The sequence below is a fragment of the Cydia pomonella genome, chromosome 1 (assembly GCF_033807575.1).
Source record: "Cydia pomonella isolate Wapato2018A chromosome 1, ilCydPomo1, whole genome shotgun sequence".
NCBI classification, from domain to species: domain Eukaryota; kingdom Metazoa; phylum Arthropoda; class Insecta; order Lepidoptera; family Tortricidae; genus Cydia; species Cydia pomonella.
Genome location: NC_084703.1, coordinates 31,802,374 through 31,819,698, shown reverse-complemented (window position 1 = coordinate 31,819,698; position 17,325 = coordinate 31,802,374). Strand labels below are relative to the sequence as shown.

At 37.7% G+C, this 17,325-nt stretch overlaps 2 protein-coding genes across 2 annotated transcripts; one reads left to right on the top strand and one right to left on the bottom strand.

Moving 5' to 3' along the window:
* The first annotated feature begins 210 nt into the window (after positions 1-210).
* Positions 211-11,725, top strand: LOC133519538 (uncharacterized). Its single transcript, XM_061853547.1, has 10 exons — positions 211-578; positions 2,002-2,088; positions 2,167-2,327; positions 3,884-3,934; positions 4,494-4,553; positions 4,724-4,795; positions 4,930-5,326; positions 7,494-7,754; positions 9,657-9,758; positions 11,449-11,725. The coding sequence occupies exons 1-10, from the start codon at positions 417-419 to the stop codon at positions 11,500-11,502; spliced, it is 1,407 nt and encodes a 468-aa protein (XP_061709531.1). The 5' UTR covers positions 211-416; the 3' UTR covers positions 11,503-11,725.
* Positions 11,726-11,960: 235 nt separating this feature from the next.
* On the bottom strand, positions 11,961-14,307 carry LOC133519564 (uncharacterized). Its single transcript, XM_061853576.1, has 2 exons — positions 13,609-14,307; positions 11,961-13,333 (listed from the first exon to the last, which is right to left on the bottom strand). The coding sequence occupies exons 1-2, from the start codon at positions 13,618-13,620 to the stop codon at positions 12,053-12,055; spliced, it is 1,293 nt and encodes a 430-aa protein (XP_061709560.1). The 5' UTR covers positions 13,621-14,307; the 3' UTR covers positions 11,961-12,052.
* Between the last annotated feature and the right edge of the window lie 3,018 nt (positions 14,308-17,325).

The window sequence follows — 17,325 nt, the reverse complement described above, 5'->3', positions numbered from 1 at the left end:
ATATGAAAAATTTATTCACTACTCATTATTTTTTATTATACAATACTTTTTGTAGTATCAAAACCGCCAAGCCACATATTTTGACTAATTGTAGAGTTTGTGAAGTTAGGGCTTGTGACATTATATCTCGAGAATTTTGTTTATCTGGTATAATCCAAACCCAATTTATGAGGGTTCAAAAAAACGACGAAGCGCTTCGAGAAAAGGTACCTAGGTAGTGCCCTTGCGCTTCGTTTTGCACGTCTCGGCGGGGGCACTGCCGTGGCCCCAAATAGGTAACCAGACTTAACAATCAGTAAATGAAACCTTCTCTGTTTAAGTCAATGAATATATCTTTTTGGATCTTGACCAAAAAAAACACGCAAAATCTATGCACGAAATGTCATTGTTTCATAGATTAATTTCATCCAAATTGTATGTTTACGTGTAATTACACAATGTCCGTTACGTGTTCCTTAAGCGAGTCCAGCAGTGGCTGCTCTTCCGCCGACGTTCCTGCAGGACTCTTCCCGTTCGGGCTGCTCGACTCGAACGCTTTCCCATTTTCAACCCAACCCATTGTTTACTACGCCGAACTCGTAAGTTATTTATTATACGTTCACTCTGATACATGATTACGGGTGTAATGCCCTTTAAATAAATATTGAGTGTCTTTCTTCAGTCTTCAAGACTGTCTGCACAGTCTAGGAAATTTACGAAATTACTAAACATTCTAAATACTATCAATTATATTTAAGGAATTGTAGCAAATAATAGTATAGTCCGAGACTGAGCTGGTGCCTTTCACCCAAGATGAACACTTTGTTTCCCGTCCGTCAATCTGTCTGTCAATTGTGTTCCATGCAATCCTAAAGAAACCGGTTTCAAATGAAATAAAATTACGTATCTTTTATGAGCTTCTTAGGGTTCCGTAGTCAACTAGAAACCGTTACAGTTTCGCCATGTCTGTCGGTCTGTTTGTCCACCCGCGGCTTTGCTCCGTGATCGTTAGTGCTATAAAGCTGCCATTTGTCATAAATATATATGTAAATAAATCATGCTGACAAAATGGTACAATAAAATCTATACGTAAAGTGGGGATGACTTTTGTTTCGTTTCAACCCCATGATGTGGATTATCGTTGGATAAGTCTTTCCGAACGAATAGGAGTTTACAAAATCATTTTTTAATATAAAATGATTTTTTCAGGAAATCCGAAAAAAATATATACGCCATATCTAAATTTTTAACCATGGATCAAAAAATACGAAAACAATCATGACTGTAAATTTTTTGAGATAGGTTAGTTTAGACGAAGGCACTCCCTTTTGTTTGTAATGTACATTTTTCTTACTAATAGCGTGTTCATCCTATTGTGACAGAAAGATAACTACGGAACCCTACACTACACAAGCAGTATACAATAAAAATCATCCCGTTTTATATGCGCTAGCAACTGATACGTTTGAACTCGGTGCCAAATCAAATTGTTAGAATACTGGTTCTTTCTTTCTTATCAAACTACACCAGTCCAGGGCTGCATTCTGGTTGACGGCGTGTTGACGTTTTTAAGATTTGACTTGGCACCGACTTTCAAGGTATCAGTTGCTAGAGCGCATTTTATACTTTTTAAGTCAGTTTTACTTTTTTTAAAGATTAATAAATAAAATGTAATAATTGTAGAAATACATATTGTCCATTTTTATCATCTTTCATCAATCACAATTAGTACATTACGACACAAGTGCGGAAAGTAGGAAATTCGCAAGGAGTGGCGATAAATTAAAACACGACTGAAGGGAGCGTTTTAAACCGACACGAGTTGCGAATTACCTATTCGCACGTGCACGTGCACGCGTGTATAACGTTTTACAAAACATATAGCCCTTTAAACTTTCGACATATGCACGGAAAGTGCTCATTCCCGCACTAGTGCGGGAAAATAACACCATGTGTAGTGTACTAGTGTAACACTTTAAACCAGAGATATGTCAGTCGCTTTAAACATCCAATCATTTCTAGCCTGAGCTCTACGGTAAGAAACAAAAAGGTCAAGAGAAAAAAAATAAACGCAATCACTTTGTAAAAGCTTTCCATTGGTACAAGCGAGTAAGTATTATGCGATTTTACCCTAAAAATCACAGAAAATAAGATGCAACAATTACTTAATATGAATTTATGATTCAGGACCATTGCGCTAGTAAAAAAACAGCGGTTGAAACATTCGATATTGGGTTTGCAACATGGCTTGACCATAAATATCAACAGTATCTTCGGGACAGGTCCAGGAATGCTAGCTTTAAATCTGAAGTCAGCAACGTTCAAACCCCGACGGTGAACCAGAACGTGTGAGTAGTGATAATTCAATAGTTTGACTAATTTTTCACATTGTCCACGGTTGAAACCTAGTACTTACCTACTAAATTAACAGGTAAGAGACAGTTGGCTGATTACGACGACGATTTCCGAACACTGGCCGCTGCACCGTCCCTCCATTGCCATCACCGTATTGAACTTTTCAAATCAATGTGATGTTGCTTTTAACATTTTGTAATCATAAGCTTCAATAAAACTCCCGTGAGACTCGAACATATTAAAATTATATTATTCGAATTTATATTTAATACGCTCGCTTGTGACGAAGTGACTCGCTTAAAATATTTTGTATATCATAACTTATGATATAAACAGATACAGAAGTTTTGGTGGCAGAATAAAGTGATTGATAAAATGAAGTATCGACATGTCCGTTATCGATGTTACCTTAACGTTATAGATATTTTTAATATTGTATGAGAAGATAGCAACCGCGAAGTACACAACACGTTCGATATCTTCTTTGATATATTGGTATTTTGCTATTCTTTAGGCATTGTATACTACAGTTTACGTTTTTATTTTAAAGTGTTAAATATATGTAGTTAATAATTATTTACGATACAAGTGCAGAAAATAGGAAATTCGCAACGAGTGATGATAAATTAAAACACGACCGAAGGGTGTGTTTTAAATTGAGTTTCGAATTACCTATTCGCACATGTATCGTACAACGTTTTACAGTACATATGGCTCTTTAAAGTTTCAACATATGCACGGAAAGTGCTCATTCCCGCACACGTGCGGGAAAGTAGCGCCATATGTACTGTAAAGAAATTATGTACCTACAGATTTGTAATTTATTTTCTCGGTAATTTACAGCAAGTAGAAAGTTACACCCTTTAATTTTTCGCATTCAATACAACAACGCTTTCAGAATGCTGTTGAGACTTCCAAAATGGTGCAGTGCATCAGGAATGTTCGCCCAAGCGCACACGGACGATTTTCAAGCGATAATGCGTAAAAAAATCACGTCTCTAATGGGTCGCGTAAGGGAAAGTCGAAACAGCATTCTGAAGGTGATTGTGGACAGATTTAGCTGCCCCATAATGTGGCATTGGATGGAGCAGGTCAGATCTACTTTGACCTATGTCAAGTAGGTCTGATTGGCATAGCATAACCTTTGTGAATAATATAGGTTTTAAGTTAATTTTACTAACCATATATGGACTTCTGGGTCTGAAATAAAGATATATTTATTTATTTATTTATTTAATCATTAATCTATGACTGACTTATCGATTACAGATTTATCGATGTTTCATTTTGTCAAACACTCGTTTCTGCCACAAAAACTTCTATGTGTGATCATAACATAAGCTTTTTTGAAAATTATTTAAGTAGGTACCTAACCTGAAGAAGTAAATTTTATAGGTATCCATCAGTTTTTATTGAATTCTCTTAGATTCACTTGTTAAATACCTCAATGTTTAGCGAAAACCTTCGTTAGGCAATGGTTTACTTCCCGGTCCTCTGCAGTATTCGCGGCTCTATGGGTCATATTAGTAATATTTTTTTACATTTACAGAGGGTCGTATAAATCAACCAAACCAAAGGGATTAAGAAGAATACTGAAAAGGTAAGTATACGTAACGGTAAACTGTGGAAATTGCTTCGACTTCAGTTTCGGTTTAAAGAATTTATTCTCATAAGAACAAAGTAAATACATGTTCACTTAAATGAGAACTTACAAACTAGTTATAAGTAAACAAGTAACATGCAGTAGCTATGAATATTAAAAGTTTATGCTATACAAATGCAAATACAGACTATTATCATCAGATATTGCGTAAAATAGGAGCAAAATGTTAAACTATTGTCTCATATATATGTTTTAATCTGTTTCTTGAACATATTCATGGAATTTATGGTTCTAATATCTATTGGCAGTTTATTATACACGTTCACTCCTCCATTCGTCAGCGTTCGCTTGCCATAGCTTTCTGTTCGAGATTTAGAAATTTGTCAATGTTGGAGGTATTTTTCCTCTTACTATATTTGTTTATTTTTGTCTTAAATGTAAAAAAACTTACCTCTACTTACTTTTTTTTATGTAAGTAGGTGTTTTATACGTGCTGTATCGTACATAGGCACCATAGACATTATAAATATTATAAATTGTTCTTAAATGTTTTAAGCCCTTGGAGAAAACGACATGCTGTTGATAACACTCTCGAGGAAGGACACTGCTGCACAGAGTGAGTCCTGCTAGAAAATATACCTTCTTTACTAACGATGCTACATTTAGTAGTAGGTACTAGAAATGGGATAAACATAAAGAAAAACATTAATATAATATTTTATTATACACACTAACCCCACTCTCGTCTCGTAATTATTATTACTTAAACACTTTAAATAATTGCAGATGTAAGGAAAGTTGGCAGACTATATTGAGACCCAAATCGCTGAGTCGGTTCGAGTCGGAGAATTGCACTCAGTAAGTTAAAATATGTAAAATACTGTGAATGACGTTCAGCTGCCACAGGAGCATGAACCAGATATCGATACACAATTCAGCTGATTCGTCATTACTGCCGTTATGTAAATAGGTATGGGCCATTCATGTTTTAGGAAACGATCAAACGGCGCTTCTTCTAAAATCACTGTGACATCCTCCGATACTCAAGTTGTTATTAAATCGAATAAAAGAGACCTAATCGTTCAAGAAATAACACCACGGAGTGACGACGCTTCCTATTTGGACAAAAACATCAGTGATAAAGAAACTCCTAATATTGATGAATTATTTTCGAAAAAGAAATTGGGAAAGAAAAAACGCAATAAATCTAAAATAATTAAATGTGAGTGTCCGGTAGAAGAAAACGAAATAGCATCGAATTACAAAACGGACACGGTTACGCTTACGCAATATGATCCAAATATAAATATTGCGGAAAAACCTCTCAAAAACGCTACCAGAACTAATGTTATCAGTAAATCAGGTGTTTTATATAAATCAACTGAATTGGTGAGTAGTTTTATGAGCATTTTCTTTATTAACCTACTTATATTTAACTATAACTAAATAGCTTTAGTTATGAGCCCGCAGCAAGCTCGGCCGAATTTCACCTTCCCATAAAAACGGAATTTCGTTCTCATATTAAATCTACGTGTTGGATTGTAATAAAACAGCACATACAATGAGATGAGGTATATCGACGCCTGAAATTAGTTTATATACGAATAGTTCTATTTTATTTATAAAACAAATGATATATAACTAAAACAAGTTTGATAATTAGTGAAAAATTTAAATTCTCTGAATTTTTTTAACAATGGTATCTGAAGCTACATAAACGAATTACATGCTTAGATATATCTGTTCCTATTGAAAGTACAAGATTCAAAGCAATCTAACTAAGTAGCCGCTTTAAAATGAGAGCGTAACTACTTACGTTTCGCGTTTGTATGGAGAACCGAGCTTGTCTAAATAACTCCTTACCTACTCTAATGATATTACATATATGTAAATGCAAAAGTAACTCTGTCTCTCTCTCTGTCTGATACTTACATCTTCGTGCTTAAACCGGTGAACCGATCGAGATGAAATTTGGTATAGTAATAGCTTGAGCGGGATAGAAATATTTCTATCAATCATCATCATCATCCAACGCAGATGAAGTTGCGGGCGGCAACGCAGATGAAGCTAATAATTCTTACACAAATCTACCTATTCCCACCTGATTCCCATAGTAAGCTCGCCTTAATAACGATGATGATAATATGCTAATATGGGCATTTCTATTTAAAGTCGTACTCCCATCATGCATTTTAGATTCTGGAATTTTTATATTATTTCCACCCACAATCACAAATCCTAATACGTGAAAAATTGTCCCCAAAATTTCATATTTCTTTGGTTTGTCCGTTTTTGCAGTTTATGTGATTTTTTCCGTAGGTGTACCTTTACAAATACTTGTTGAGAAGAGCTGTCAAAAAAATCTCTGACATTTTAATCATTATGTTTTCAGGGAATTCAATATTTTTAAAAATCTGAGTTTTACTCCTACTCAATCTTTGTAGCTATGATTGGGTTTGATTGCTCTACTTGCAGTTTATGTGATTTACAAGTTTATGTGATTTGTGACGGTTCAAGATAAGGGGCTGAAAGTTAAGGTGTTTCTGTATTATAAGATAGCCAACAAATGACCTTATAAAAATCCGATATTCGTCACAGGGGCCACTTCTCCTACCTTAGCCTGCTAGACCCTTTCTCACCTTACGCCTATGTGACAGTGGCGAAACGGCCAAATTAAAAAAAACGACGAAGCGCTTCGAGAAAAGATACATAGGTAGTGCCCTTGCGCTTCGCTTTGCTCGTCTTGGCGATTAATAGATATATACTACACATATAACTTTATAGCATACTGAAGTAAGAAGTAGATATCCACAGTTATGTATGTTTTCTGATCCAGGCATTGTTTTAATGTTGATAATAAAGGTGACTTTGATTCCTAAAATTATAAAAGGGTCTAGCAGGTTGAGCGAACAAGGGTGTGGTGTACTGACAGGCACTAATAAATATATTATAAATAAATATTATAGGACATTATTACACAAATTGACTAAGTCCCACAGTAAGCTCATAAGGCTTGTGTTGAGGGTACTTAGACAACGATATATATATAATATATAAATATTTATAAATATTTAAATACATAGAAAACACCCATGACTCGGGAACAAATATCCATGCTCATCACACGAATAAATGCCCTTACCAGCATTTGAACCCGGGACCATCGGCTTCATAGGCAGGGTCACTACCCACGAGGCCAGACCGGTCGTCAAAACTAAGAACACTGTATCTTCTATATTTTATTGTCCTCGATCTTATTTTGTATTCGAGTTAATTAGGATAATGTCAAAAATCAGGGTATCATTTAAAGTGTCATATTGGATAAACTGTGCAAGTTACAGTAATCAAACAAAGTAATCATTAATGAAATCAGAATAGACTACAAATCTATATTTTTAATCAACGCCATGTCCTTCACTTAGTTTAAGTAATACAATAACAGTACACGAATATTTTTATAAGTAAGAGATTGTACCAAGAACGATTTGCTATAAAAACCATAATTTCTACTTCTATGACTACTTTCACGAGTGCCTGCTTATACTTTCATCTACAGATGACACCTATTGCGACTACAAACTCGTACGCAGCCAGGTCAAAAGAGACCATAGTATTGAGAAAGAGGAAAACAGACTCAGAGATCGATATCAAATGTGAGTGTCCGGCAGGATCAAACGAATCAAACAACCACTACAAACAGGACATGAGCGTACAACACGATCAAAATAACAAAGATGAAGAAACCAAACGTCTTGAAAACAGTACCACTACTCAAGTCACTATTAAACCAGATTTTACAAATAAATCAACTGGAGCGGTAAGTAGCTAAGCTCATTGTCTTTATAACCTAAGGGTCATACAGTAATTAAGTAGTGTACCTACTGAAAAATATTGTAAACCTCAAAAGAAAAAACTGATTCAATTTATAAGAAACTATATTTTTAAGAATAACTACAATAAAAACCCACTTTTGATTTAGATAATTACCTACACATTTTTTATTTTACTCTTTCTATAGGAGTGATATTCAGTTTCTTCCCAAAATCTACCTGTAGGGCTACGCCAGACATACAGACACTTAAATTTGCTTAATTACTGTAAGAACTCACGAAAGAATTGGTAACTAACGTTACAGTCTCGTGGAATAACCAAATGTTAGTATTCTTTGAGATATTGGCGGAAAATAAATATTTTCTTTTTTCTGCCTTTTTAGTTTATAATTTATGAAATATTTTGTTTGCTCATAAACGCTTCGAATACATCTATCTATATATCATTCCAAATCCAATGAGGTGTCACACGTATTTTTAGGAGCAGTATCTCTATTTGTCACCATTTTTAACATGTCGAATAAACTATTAGGTTCACGTCCCTCCTGCGGGCGACCCCAGACCAGAGTTAATGGCAATAAAGCCTACTTTTCTGATTAGACCTTAATATGTAGATAAACTACACTGTGGATACTACTATGCCATAAATTGTTAAAACAAGTGCTACTTTGCGGAAATACATATTAATTGTAACAATAATATTGGTTTGTTGATCCGCAATATTAGGTGCTCGTCAATTTATTTAACACTTATCAAGTTATCACGTTTATTACCGTCTATTGGCGAAAAAAAAAATGTGAAAGCGTTCGAATTGTTTAGCTATTTCAGTAGCAAAGTATGTCACATTACCGTTAGAACCTTAGAACTACACTAGGGATACACTGAAACAACTGTACCAAAAGTATTTATTTACAATAACAATATACATAATGGATAGTACCTGGGCGACCGAGCTTTGCTCGGTTATAACTATTTATTGTAATATGGTGGTCTATAGGTGATAATCTTAACTACATTTTTTTACTAAATTAAACTTGTCTAAAACAATAAAAATTAAACAATTATATATAAACTTGAACATATAAAAAAAACAAAAGTTAGGCACCGGGCGAGATCGAACCCGTAACACTCGTTTAGCAGTCCGCGTCTTAACCCGCTGGACCAGACGGACAGTGGCCGGCTACACGAAATTAGCAACCATATTCTGCGTCGTAAGAAAAACGCATGAAAACTCGAAAAGATTGTATACCCCCAAAAACCCCCATATACCAAATTTCAGCGAAATCGTTAGAGCCGTTTCCGAGATCACAGAAATATATATACATATATATATATACAAGAATTGCTCGTTTAAAGGTATAAGATATACAGATGATTACTATAACTAACTTATATCTAAAATAGGCCCTTGAGGCATTGTGCCAAGGATGCTGGCGTTGTATCACAATACTGATACGTTGTGCGAGGAAGCCGCCAGCTCTTCGGTCACCAGTTACGTCAACCAGACGTTTCGCGATTTCTCCAAAAAACTTGTGCGCGCAGGGACCCCATGGACCTAGCTCTAGAGTTTCAACGCCAAATGGTACCATACAATACCAGTAGCGTAGCAGGGAGTATTACCATTTTTTTAAATATTTTTGTTTATAATACTGAATTATTCCTATGCTCTTAAATATGATGTTTACAGACATTAAGGGGCCACATTGTTGAGTACAATTACAACATGATGGCTGTAACGGTTTATTATCACAAACGGCACATAATTGTCACTAATAGGTATGATATAAACTGGGAGAGCCCGGCTCTCCAGGACTGGTCGCTTGGATATTGATATTACGTACGTGAAGAAATAAATTAATGAATCTTAACTTTCACTACTTACATTTCAGATAAGTCCAAAGCATGAAGACCGCCCGAAGCATATTGTTTGCAAATGTCCCATGCCCTTTGCTGATGAAGCTGCGCAGACCTCAGATTATGCAATAACGCCGGTAAGTACCTAAGTATTTCATGGTTCTCATAATGGTCATAATTTATACTGGAAGTATGTCACTTTATCATCACTATATCATTATATCACCTATGCCTGCTGAGCCACACATGCGCTGATATTCAAGCCAAGCTGGATGACCTTCGAATTGAGGCAATGAAGACGGGACTCAAAGTTAACATCCGGAAGACCCAGGAGATGAGGTGCAGAGCAGCAAGTACCGTGCGTCGGAGAGTCCAAGCTCAGAATATTCCGATCAAACGTGAAAACCGTATTGTTGTATGGGTGCGAGAGGTGGAAGGTTACAAAAGACATCTCGCGCCAACTACAAGCCTGTGTTAACTGCCTCCGCCGCATTCTCGGTATATACTGGCCCGAGAAAATCTCTAATGCCAGCCTCTGGAGATGCTGCAATAAGACCCCGATCGACCAGCAGATCAAGCGCCGGAAATGGAGTTGGATTGGGCATACATACACTCCAAAGGGATCCTAACCACATACCGAGGCAAGCCCTAGACTGGAATCCCCAAGGAAAAAGGAAACGTTGCCGTCCAAAGCAGACCTGGCGCCGGACTATAATTGCAAAGGCGAAGGCTATTGGGAAGACTTGGAGCGAACTCAAGCACGAAGCTCAAGACCGATCCAGATGGTGGCATACTGTGGACGCCCTCTGCCTAATCTAGGGGGCATAGGACAATAAGTCAAGTCAATGTCACTTTATTTCCTATTTTGCACTTGTTTAAGATCTTTACTTGACCTATAGTGGTGCATATAGTCTGGTGAACCCAATTCGTAAGTAAATAAGAACAAAATAGCTATACTCATACCTTCTTTTGGGTGCTAGAACTTGCGTAAGATTTTCTCTGCCTGTTTGAAATTGCGGCAAAATTGACCATAATCTGAGCAGATCCAAAGAAAAAACCGGCCAAGAGCATGTCGGGCCATGCTCAGTGTATGGTTTTGTAGTTACCCGTCCGTCAAAAGAGACTTTTAGCAAAAACTCAAAAACGACGGAACCGATCACGTTCGCTTTAGTTTTCTTGGGGTTTTCTTAAAGATCTAAGATTTACTTTCGCGGTTTTTTCATAGTTTTTCGTATACAACTTTGTCGGCGTAACAGATTTTATATATTCGTGCTAAATTGCAGCTTTCTAGAAATATTACGACCACGGTGCAAAGCCGCGCACGGACAGACAGACAGACGGAAATGACGAAACTATAAGCCTTCCTAGTTGAATAAAAAATGGAATAGAAACTATCCCTTCGATAACTTAATTGGATAACTCTTTAATTTTCTAATACGGTTTTCATGAAACGTCTTAGTCATTTAAAATACTTAAAAGATTTTGTTACTGAACTGAAATTCAGTGACTGCTGCTGGTTTTCATTAAAAACTGCATATAAATAAATATTTAAAAAAATTAATATAAGTGTTATCTTGAATTAATGTTGTGAAAAAGATTATTCGTCTTTGTTCACTTTTTTTACTCAAGTTGAGGGGAAAACTGAATTTTGAAGGCAGTCCCGAAAGTATCGAAAATACCGGGAAATCCCGGTAAATTTTTTGGATGGTACCGAAAATCCTGTTTCTTTTTGCAATCCCTAAGTGCTATCTCAGAGCATATATTCATATATCTATGGGTGCTTACGTTTGGGAAATTGGGAGTAAATAATTTATTTATTTATTTTAGGGACGTGTTACAAGCGGCCTGCCTCTGTTTCTGCGAGTTGTGTCAACAAGGTAGTCAAAAATAATTATAGATACAAGTAAAGCCTGACCAGTTATATATTATCACGCGCCATATTGCGGAATTTCATTGGAACTAAATTTTTCATACTAATCTGAACTATCACCCTATACATGAGAATAACAGCGCCCTCTTGACAATGATCATATATTTCTGATCGGGCTTTAGAGAACTTATATGAATACCTACCTGTTTTCAATATTAAAAAGACTCCAATCAATGCTTGGCTTTATTTGACGTTCATAAGCGCATTGTAGAATGTATTGCGAATCTTTAATGTTTAAGCTTTACATTACTGTTTATACCTATATGGTCATATGCTTTGATTAATAACAATAATAACTCTATGGTAATATGAGATTACTTTCAAATGAATGGTTATTTTTAGATTGATAACACTTACGAAAATATTTCTTTAAATCATGAACATCACAAATAAATCAAAACACTCAAAAGATAATGAAAACATTTTTATTTACAATTTTCATATACTTAATCAATAAAAAGATACCGTTATGTAGGCTTAAAATATTAAATAGGTACACGGTTATAGCGGCGTGCCGTATGAAGTAGCGGGTTTGTTTTGGGGTAGAAAACTATGATTGGCCTCTAGTTGTGGTGCCTGGCTGTTGGCCGTGATCGTGGGCAAGCCGTAGTCCTGCGCCGGCGCCGCAGCCGACGCCGATGCAGAGACTGACGTCACTGCCGCCGCTGATGGTGACGACTGATTAGACGACGACTGCTCGATTGAACTATGCTCCGAAGTTTGGGTGATTTGAAGAGGAGAATTATGAACAAAGGAAGAGATCTCTATACTAGGTCTGGCCTGTTCTAATGAAACCCCAGAAACAAGGGATACATAGCCGGCGTTTCTTGCCGAAGAATGCTCATTATCTTTTATAATATTCTCAACCCGATCGACTACTGTTGCGTCTAAAGCCTCTCCGTGCGACTGAAGACTTGTACTGCTGTATTGGTTATTATCCGCCTGGTAGCTGGACCAAGCAGAAGATGCCACGTTATTGCTGAGAGGCTGAGATTGTAGAGGTTGCGTTTGTAGAGGCTGCGACTGTAGAGGTTGCGCCTGGCGAGGCTGCAATTGAAGGGGTTGCGCATAAAGAGGCTGCGGTTGAAGTGGCTGCGCCGGGACAGAGGCTTGCGGGAATTGAAGTTGAGGTTGCTGGTACGTGTATCCCTGTTGAAGTTGCGGCTGAGGGAGTGGGATTGGCTGGGTGGATGGCGCGGGTTGGGCCTGTGACGTGGAGTATCCAGGTAGGGGCGCTAAGAAGGTAGGCAGGGGCGCCGGCTGCGCTGGAGCGGGAGGTGCATGGGGCCGGGGGGCCAAGGCTGGTTGAGGTTGAGCGTAAGTATAGCTTGGTGGGATCTGAGGGATAGGTTGTGGTTGAGGTTGCGCATACTGAGGATAGGGTATGAATGGGAGAGGCTGTGGAGATGGAGGATGGGAGTGTATATGGGGCTGAGGCTGGGGCTGGGGTTGAGGCGGTGGCGGATAGGAGTGTTGTATAAGGGGCTGGGGTTGGAGCTGAGGGGCGGGTTGCGAATAATGATAACCAGATCCTGGATTAAACTGTGGTGCAGGCGCAGGTTGTGGTGGATACTGAACAAACTGCGGTTGTGGTTGCGGTTGCGGATGAGGGTGCGGGTGCAGGTGCGCTGGCGGCGGCGGGGGCGGCAGCGGCGGCGTGTGAGTTGGTGGCGGGTGTGGCGGCGCTAAGGGGTAGTTGAACGAGGGTGCGTGCGCCGCCGGCCGCGGCAGGTGATATGGTGCTTCTGCCGCAATCGCGGCCACCATTGAGAATATTACTACCTATAAACAAATGAACGAACAACTGAAATAACATTCGCGTTGCAATTATTTAAATCCTAATGTAACCTAGTAATTAGTGAAGAATTAGTAAGCCTTAAAGGCTAATACTTATTATTATTCATTCATATAATAAAGATCCAGTTGACGTTTACACTATAAGCGGCATTTTTTATTGATCATCGAAGAAAACTAGTCAAATATGTTTAACCTACATTAACATAGGCCTAAGTAAACACAATAAATAATTTCACTTTTGGCCGCTCGCTTATACTCACCGCGCTCCTCATGGCTGTGCTGGCGTGGGCCCGTGTGTGCAGCTCCGAGGAGCACCTTGGCTTTATACCGTCCACCACTACTCTGTGTATGTATGCTAAACGATTACCTAAATTTTTAGTCAACTTGAGTACCCGGTACCTTACCTAAGGATAGTTATTATTATTAGACATGCACAGGCTTTCAGTGGGCCTATGCTGTTACTTAATATTGAAGAAATAAAGTGCGTATAAAACAAATAAACCTTTGCTCGAAATGCAGAGAAGCATTTATTTGATTAAATATTAACTTCTGTCCGCGCCTACGCCTGCGTTCACTATGAAAACAATCCAGTCTTCAAATGTCCTTCCCCGGGTCTCAAGTTATATTCATACCAAATTTAAAATAAAAGCAGTTCAGCGTGAAGAGGTAACATACTGACATAGTTTTACAGAGTAGTGTAGCTATGACAGAAGCTGCAACAGGTCCTTTGAATCAGAGACATGTCAAACACTTTTGAATTGAGTTCCTGTCTATGCCGTCAAGTCAATTCCATCAATTCATAATTTGCTCCATATTTCTATTGGCAGACCATAATAGTCATTACTATTGGACCATTCGTTGAAGTTTGTATTAACCTTCCTACCAGTCTAATCTGCCTAAGACTTATTTCAAAACAAGAGTAATCACACTCTCTAAGCGCACTTGTACTTACTCACAAAAATATATTTGGCAAGAGAACCCGGCTGACTGCCGTAAAAGGGACTCTTTACAAAAGTCTCAAGCGGCCTAATTTTAGCTAAACATGCCCGAGGTTTAAAGGTTGAGCAAGTTCTATGAATTGTTAATTATTATGTATTATTTATTATATATTCGTTTGTTCCACCTGAACGATTTTTGAATTATTTGCTATATACGTATTGCATATTTTTCACCAATTTTACTAGGAAACTTATAAGAACAAATATAAGATATTGGCTTCAGTTGCGGTTATAGGTTATTCAAAGTAGCACGACTAATTATGAAGATATCATCATCATCGAGATTATCGACATTCTTTTGTTGAATTGAATTGACACTTGATATGATAAGTTTCAATTCAAGATCAAACCTCCTCAATCATTGTTTCATAAGAATTTCTAATGTTTTGATCAAACTGACCTGACCGTGTGTTGACTGACACTGTGACCTTCAACGTTAATTCCAAATCATGAATCAATGCTTGTTCAGTGATTACCCAATAATCTAACATTGGTTTGATGAAAGAACGATCATAGTACGACAGCGGTGGCCGGTGTGTCAATAGAGAACCGCCGGGCATACATGGTTTAGTGTAGTGGTGTGAGTTTTTGGTGTAATGGGCAGACCTCACGAATACACAAAAATGTGTCCGAGTATGAGTATGTAGCCCAAATAGAGGTTGAAGTTACAAACAATGAGGTAACAGTGAAATTTAGCCGGCGCACGATGTCGCTTGCGGAGGGTCATAATTAGCACCTTCGTTTATCTACAAACGCAACTATTGAATATAATTTCGTAACGTGAATTTTGCATATTTAATAATACAAATTTCTCTAAATGTATTTACAGCTCTCACTCTTTTAAAACCATTGTATTAATATGTTAATACTTATGACAGCGATTATATTTAGGTTATATTATTGAATATGTTAAGGTACCTACTTAAATACATATACAAACTTGACGAATAAGAATGGTGAATGCCCTTAGTAAACAATGTTAAGTACCAGTACTGACTCAACCGATTGGAACCCTAGGCTACCAAAGTGACTATGACATTATACTTAAACTAGCCTCCGCCCGTGACATCGTCCGCGTACAAGTCTTATAAAAAATCTACGCAAATTTTACCACACTCGGGGTTGAATTCTTAGTGGGGCTGTGGAACAGTGGAATTATTTAGTATTTATGTAATTAAACAGGTGTACTATTTCTATGTGGTTGTTATATACCCTACATGATGGGCAGCAAAAGATTGCAGCAGGATATCATCACCTATGGTCTACGGTGCTCAGACTTGGTCTTTGAGTAATTCTCAAAAGCTTTCGCTCAAGGTTTGCCAGAGGGCGATTGAGCGCAATATTATTGGTGTCAGACTGACGAATCAGAAATTCCATCTTGCATATAGCACTGACAGCCGCTAAGCTTAAATGGGACTGGGCCGGACACATCTGCCGCATGCTAAACGACTTGTGGGTCAAGCAAACTACCGAATGGACACCAAAAATAGTGCGGCGTCACGGCAGAACCCGAAGGAAATGGTGGCACGATCTTACCGTTTTTCGGAAAGATATTGCCATAGACCGAAACGAATGGAAGAAAGAAAGGGAGGCCTTTGCCCAGCAGTGGGACACAACAGGCTCTAACTCAGCTAACTCAACCGGCTCTAACTCAGCTAACTCAACAGGCTCTAACTCAGCTAACTCAACAGGCTCTAGCTCAGGCAATAATAAATAATGACATAATACATACATTTGTCTGTCACATCGCCCCTAACTGAAAACAATCGGGCAAGAGCATGTCGGGCCACGGTCAGTGTAGAATGGGGTTGGCAACTGTCAAAGGTTTGCATAGATGGCGCCATCATAGCTTGCCCCTGTCTCTAGTTTTGTTCTATAAGATTTGGCTTAAAGTACTGGAATCCAGGTCACAAAATTAAAAAAAATAATAAGAATTTGACACAATTCTAGGGATTGACAGGGCAAGCTATGATGGCGCCATCTATGCAAACCTTTGACAGTTGCCAACCCCATTCCGTATATGTGGGGCATTTAGTAAGTACATACATTTCAAGATTTACAAGCAAAAGGGACTTTCAAAGCGCTTTGTACTTTGTTTTCTAAGAAGGAAAGACTTCATGCGATAACTCAAAAACCAATCATGTTCGCTAAAGAGCTGCTTAAGTTTAATTTTTCATTGATATTTGTTATTTTTAAAATGAATGGCACCATACATTCCATGATTGGAGCAAATACCACAGTTTTAATTGATTAATAATATTGAAACCAATTGCAGTAGCTTTCATTAAATACATAGAAAACATAAAGGACGAATTAGAGAGGTGTCGGTGAAATATCAAAAACAGTCCAAATTTTCTCTTAAATGTTCCATGATTGGTACCATTAACATACATACATTGCAAGTTAAATAAAAGCTTGTTAAAAAAATATACATAAAAATATGTTTTTAGTTTTTAAGTATTGTACCATTTTGTCGCCATGATTGATAATTTATCCCAAATTGCAGCTTTCTAGTACTAACGACCACGGAGCAAAGCCGTGAATGGACAGACAAACGGACATGGCGAAACTATAAGGGTTCCTAGTTGACTAAGGAATCCTAAAAAATGTTCAAACCTTCAAGAAAAGAGCGTACTCCCATCTTAAAAGCCGGCAACGCACTAACAACCCCTCTGGTGTTGCAGGTGTCCATGGGCGGCGATAATCGCTTACCATCAGGTGATTTGTCTGCTCATTTGCCTCCTCTATCATAAAAAAAATGTTCTCTGTTTCAAACAGCCGAAATTGTTTTTCTTGCATTCCAATACATCGTGTTTTTATTGAATTCCGTTAACTATGGGTATGGGTAAGTACGTTTAAGGAAACTAAATGGCACAGTTTATTTTTATAAAAAGTAATTAAATGTTGCATATAGCGTTGTTGTAACACGGGCATTACATTTAATTCAACTAAACAATTGAAAACTGTGACATACAATGT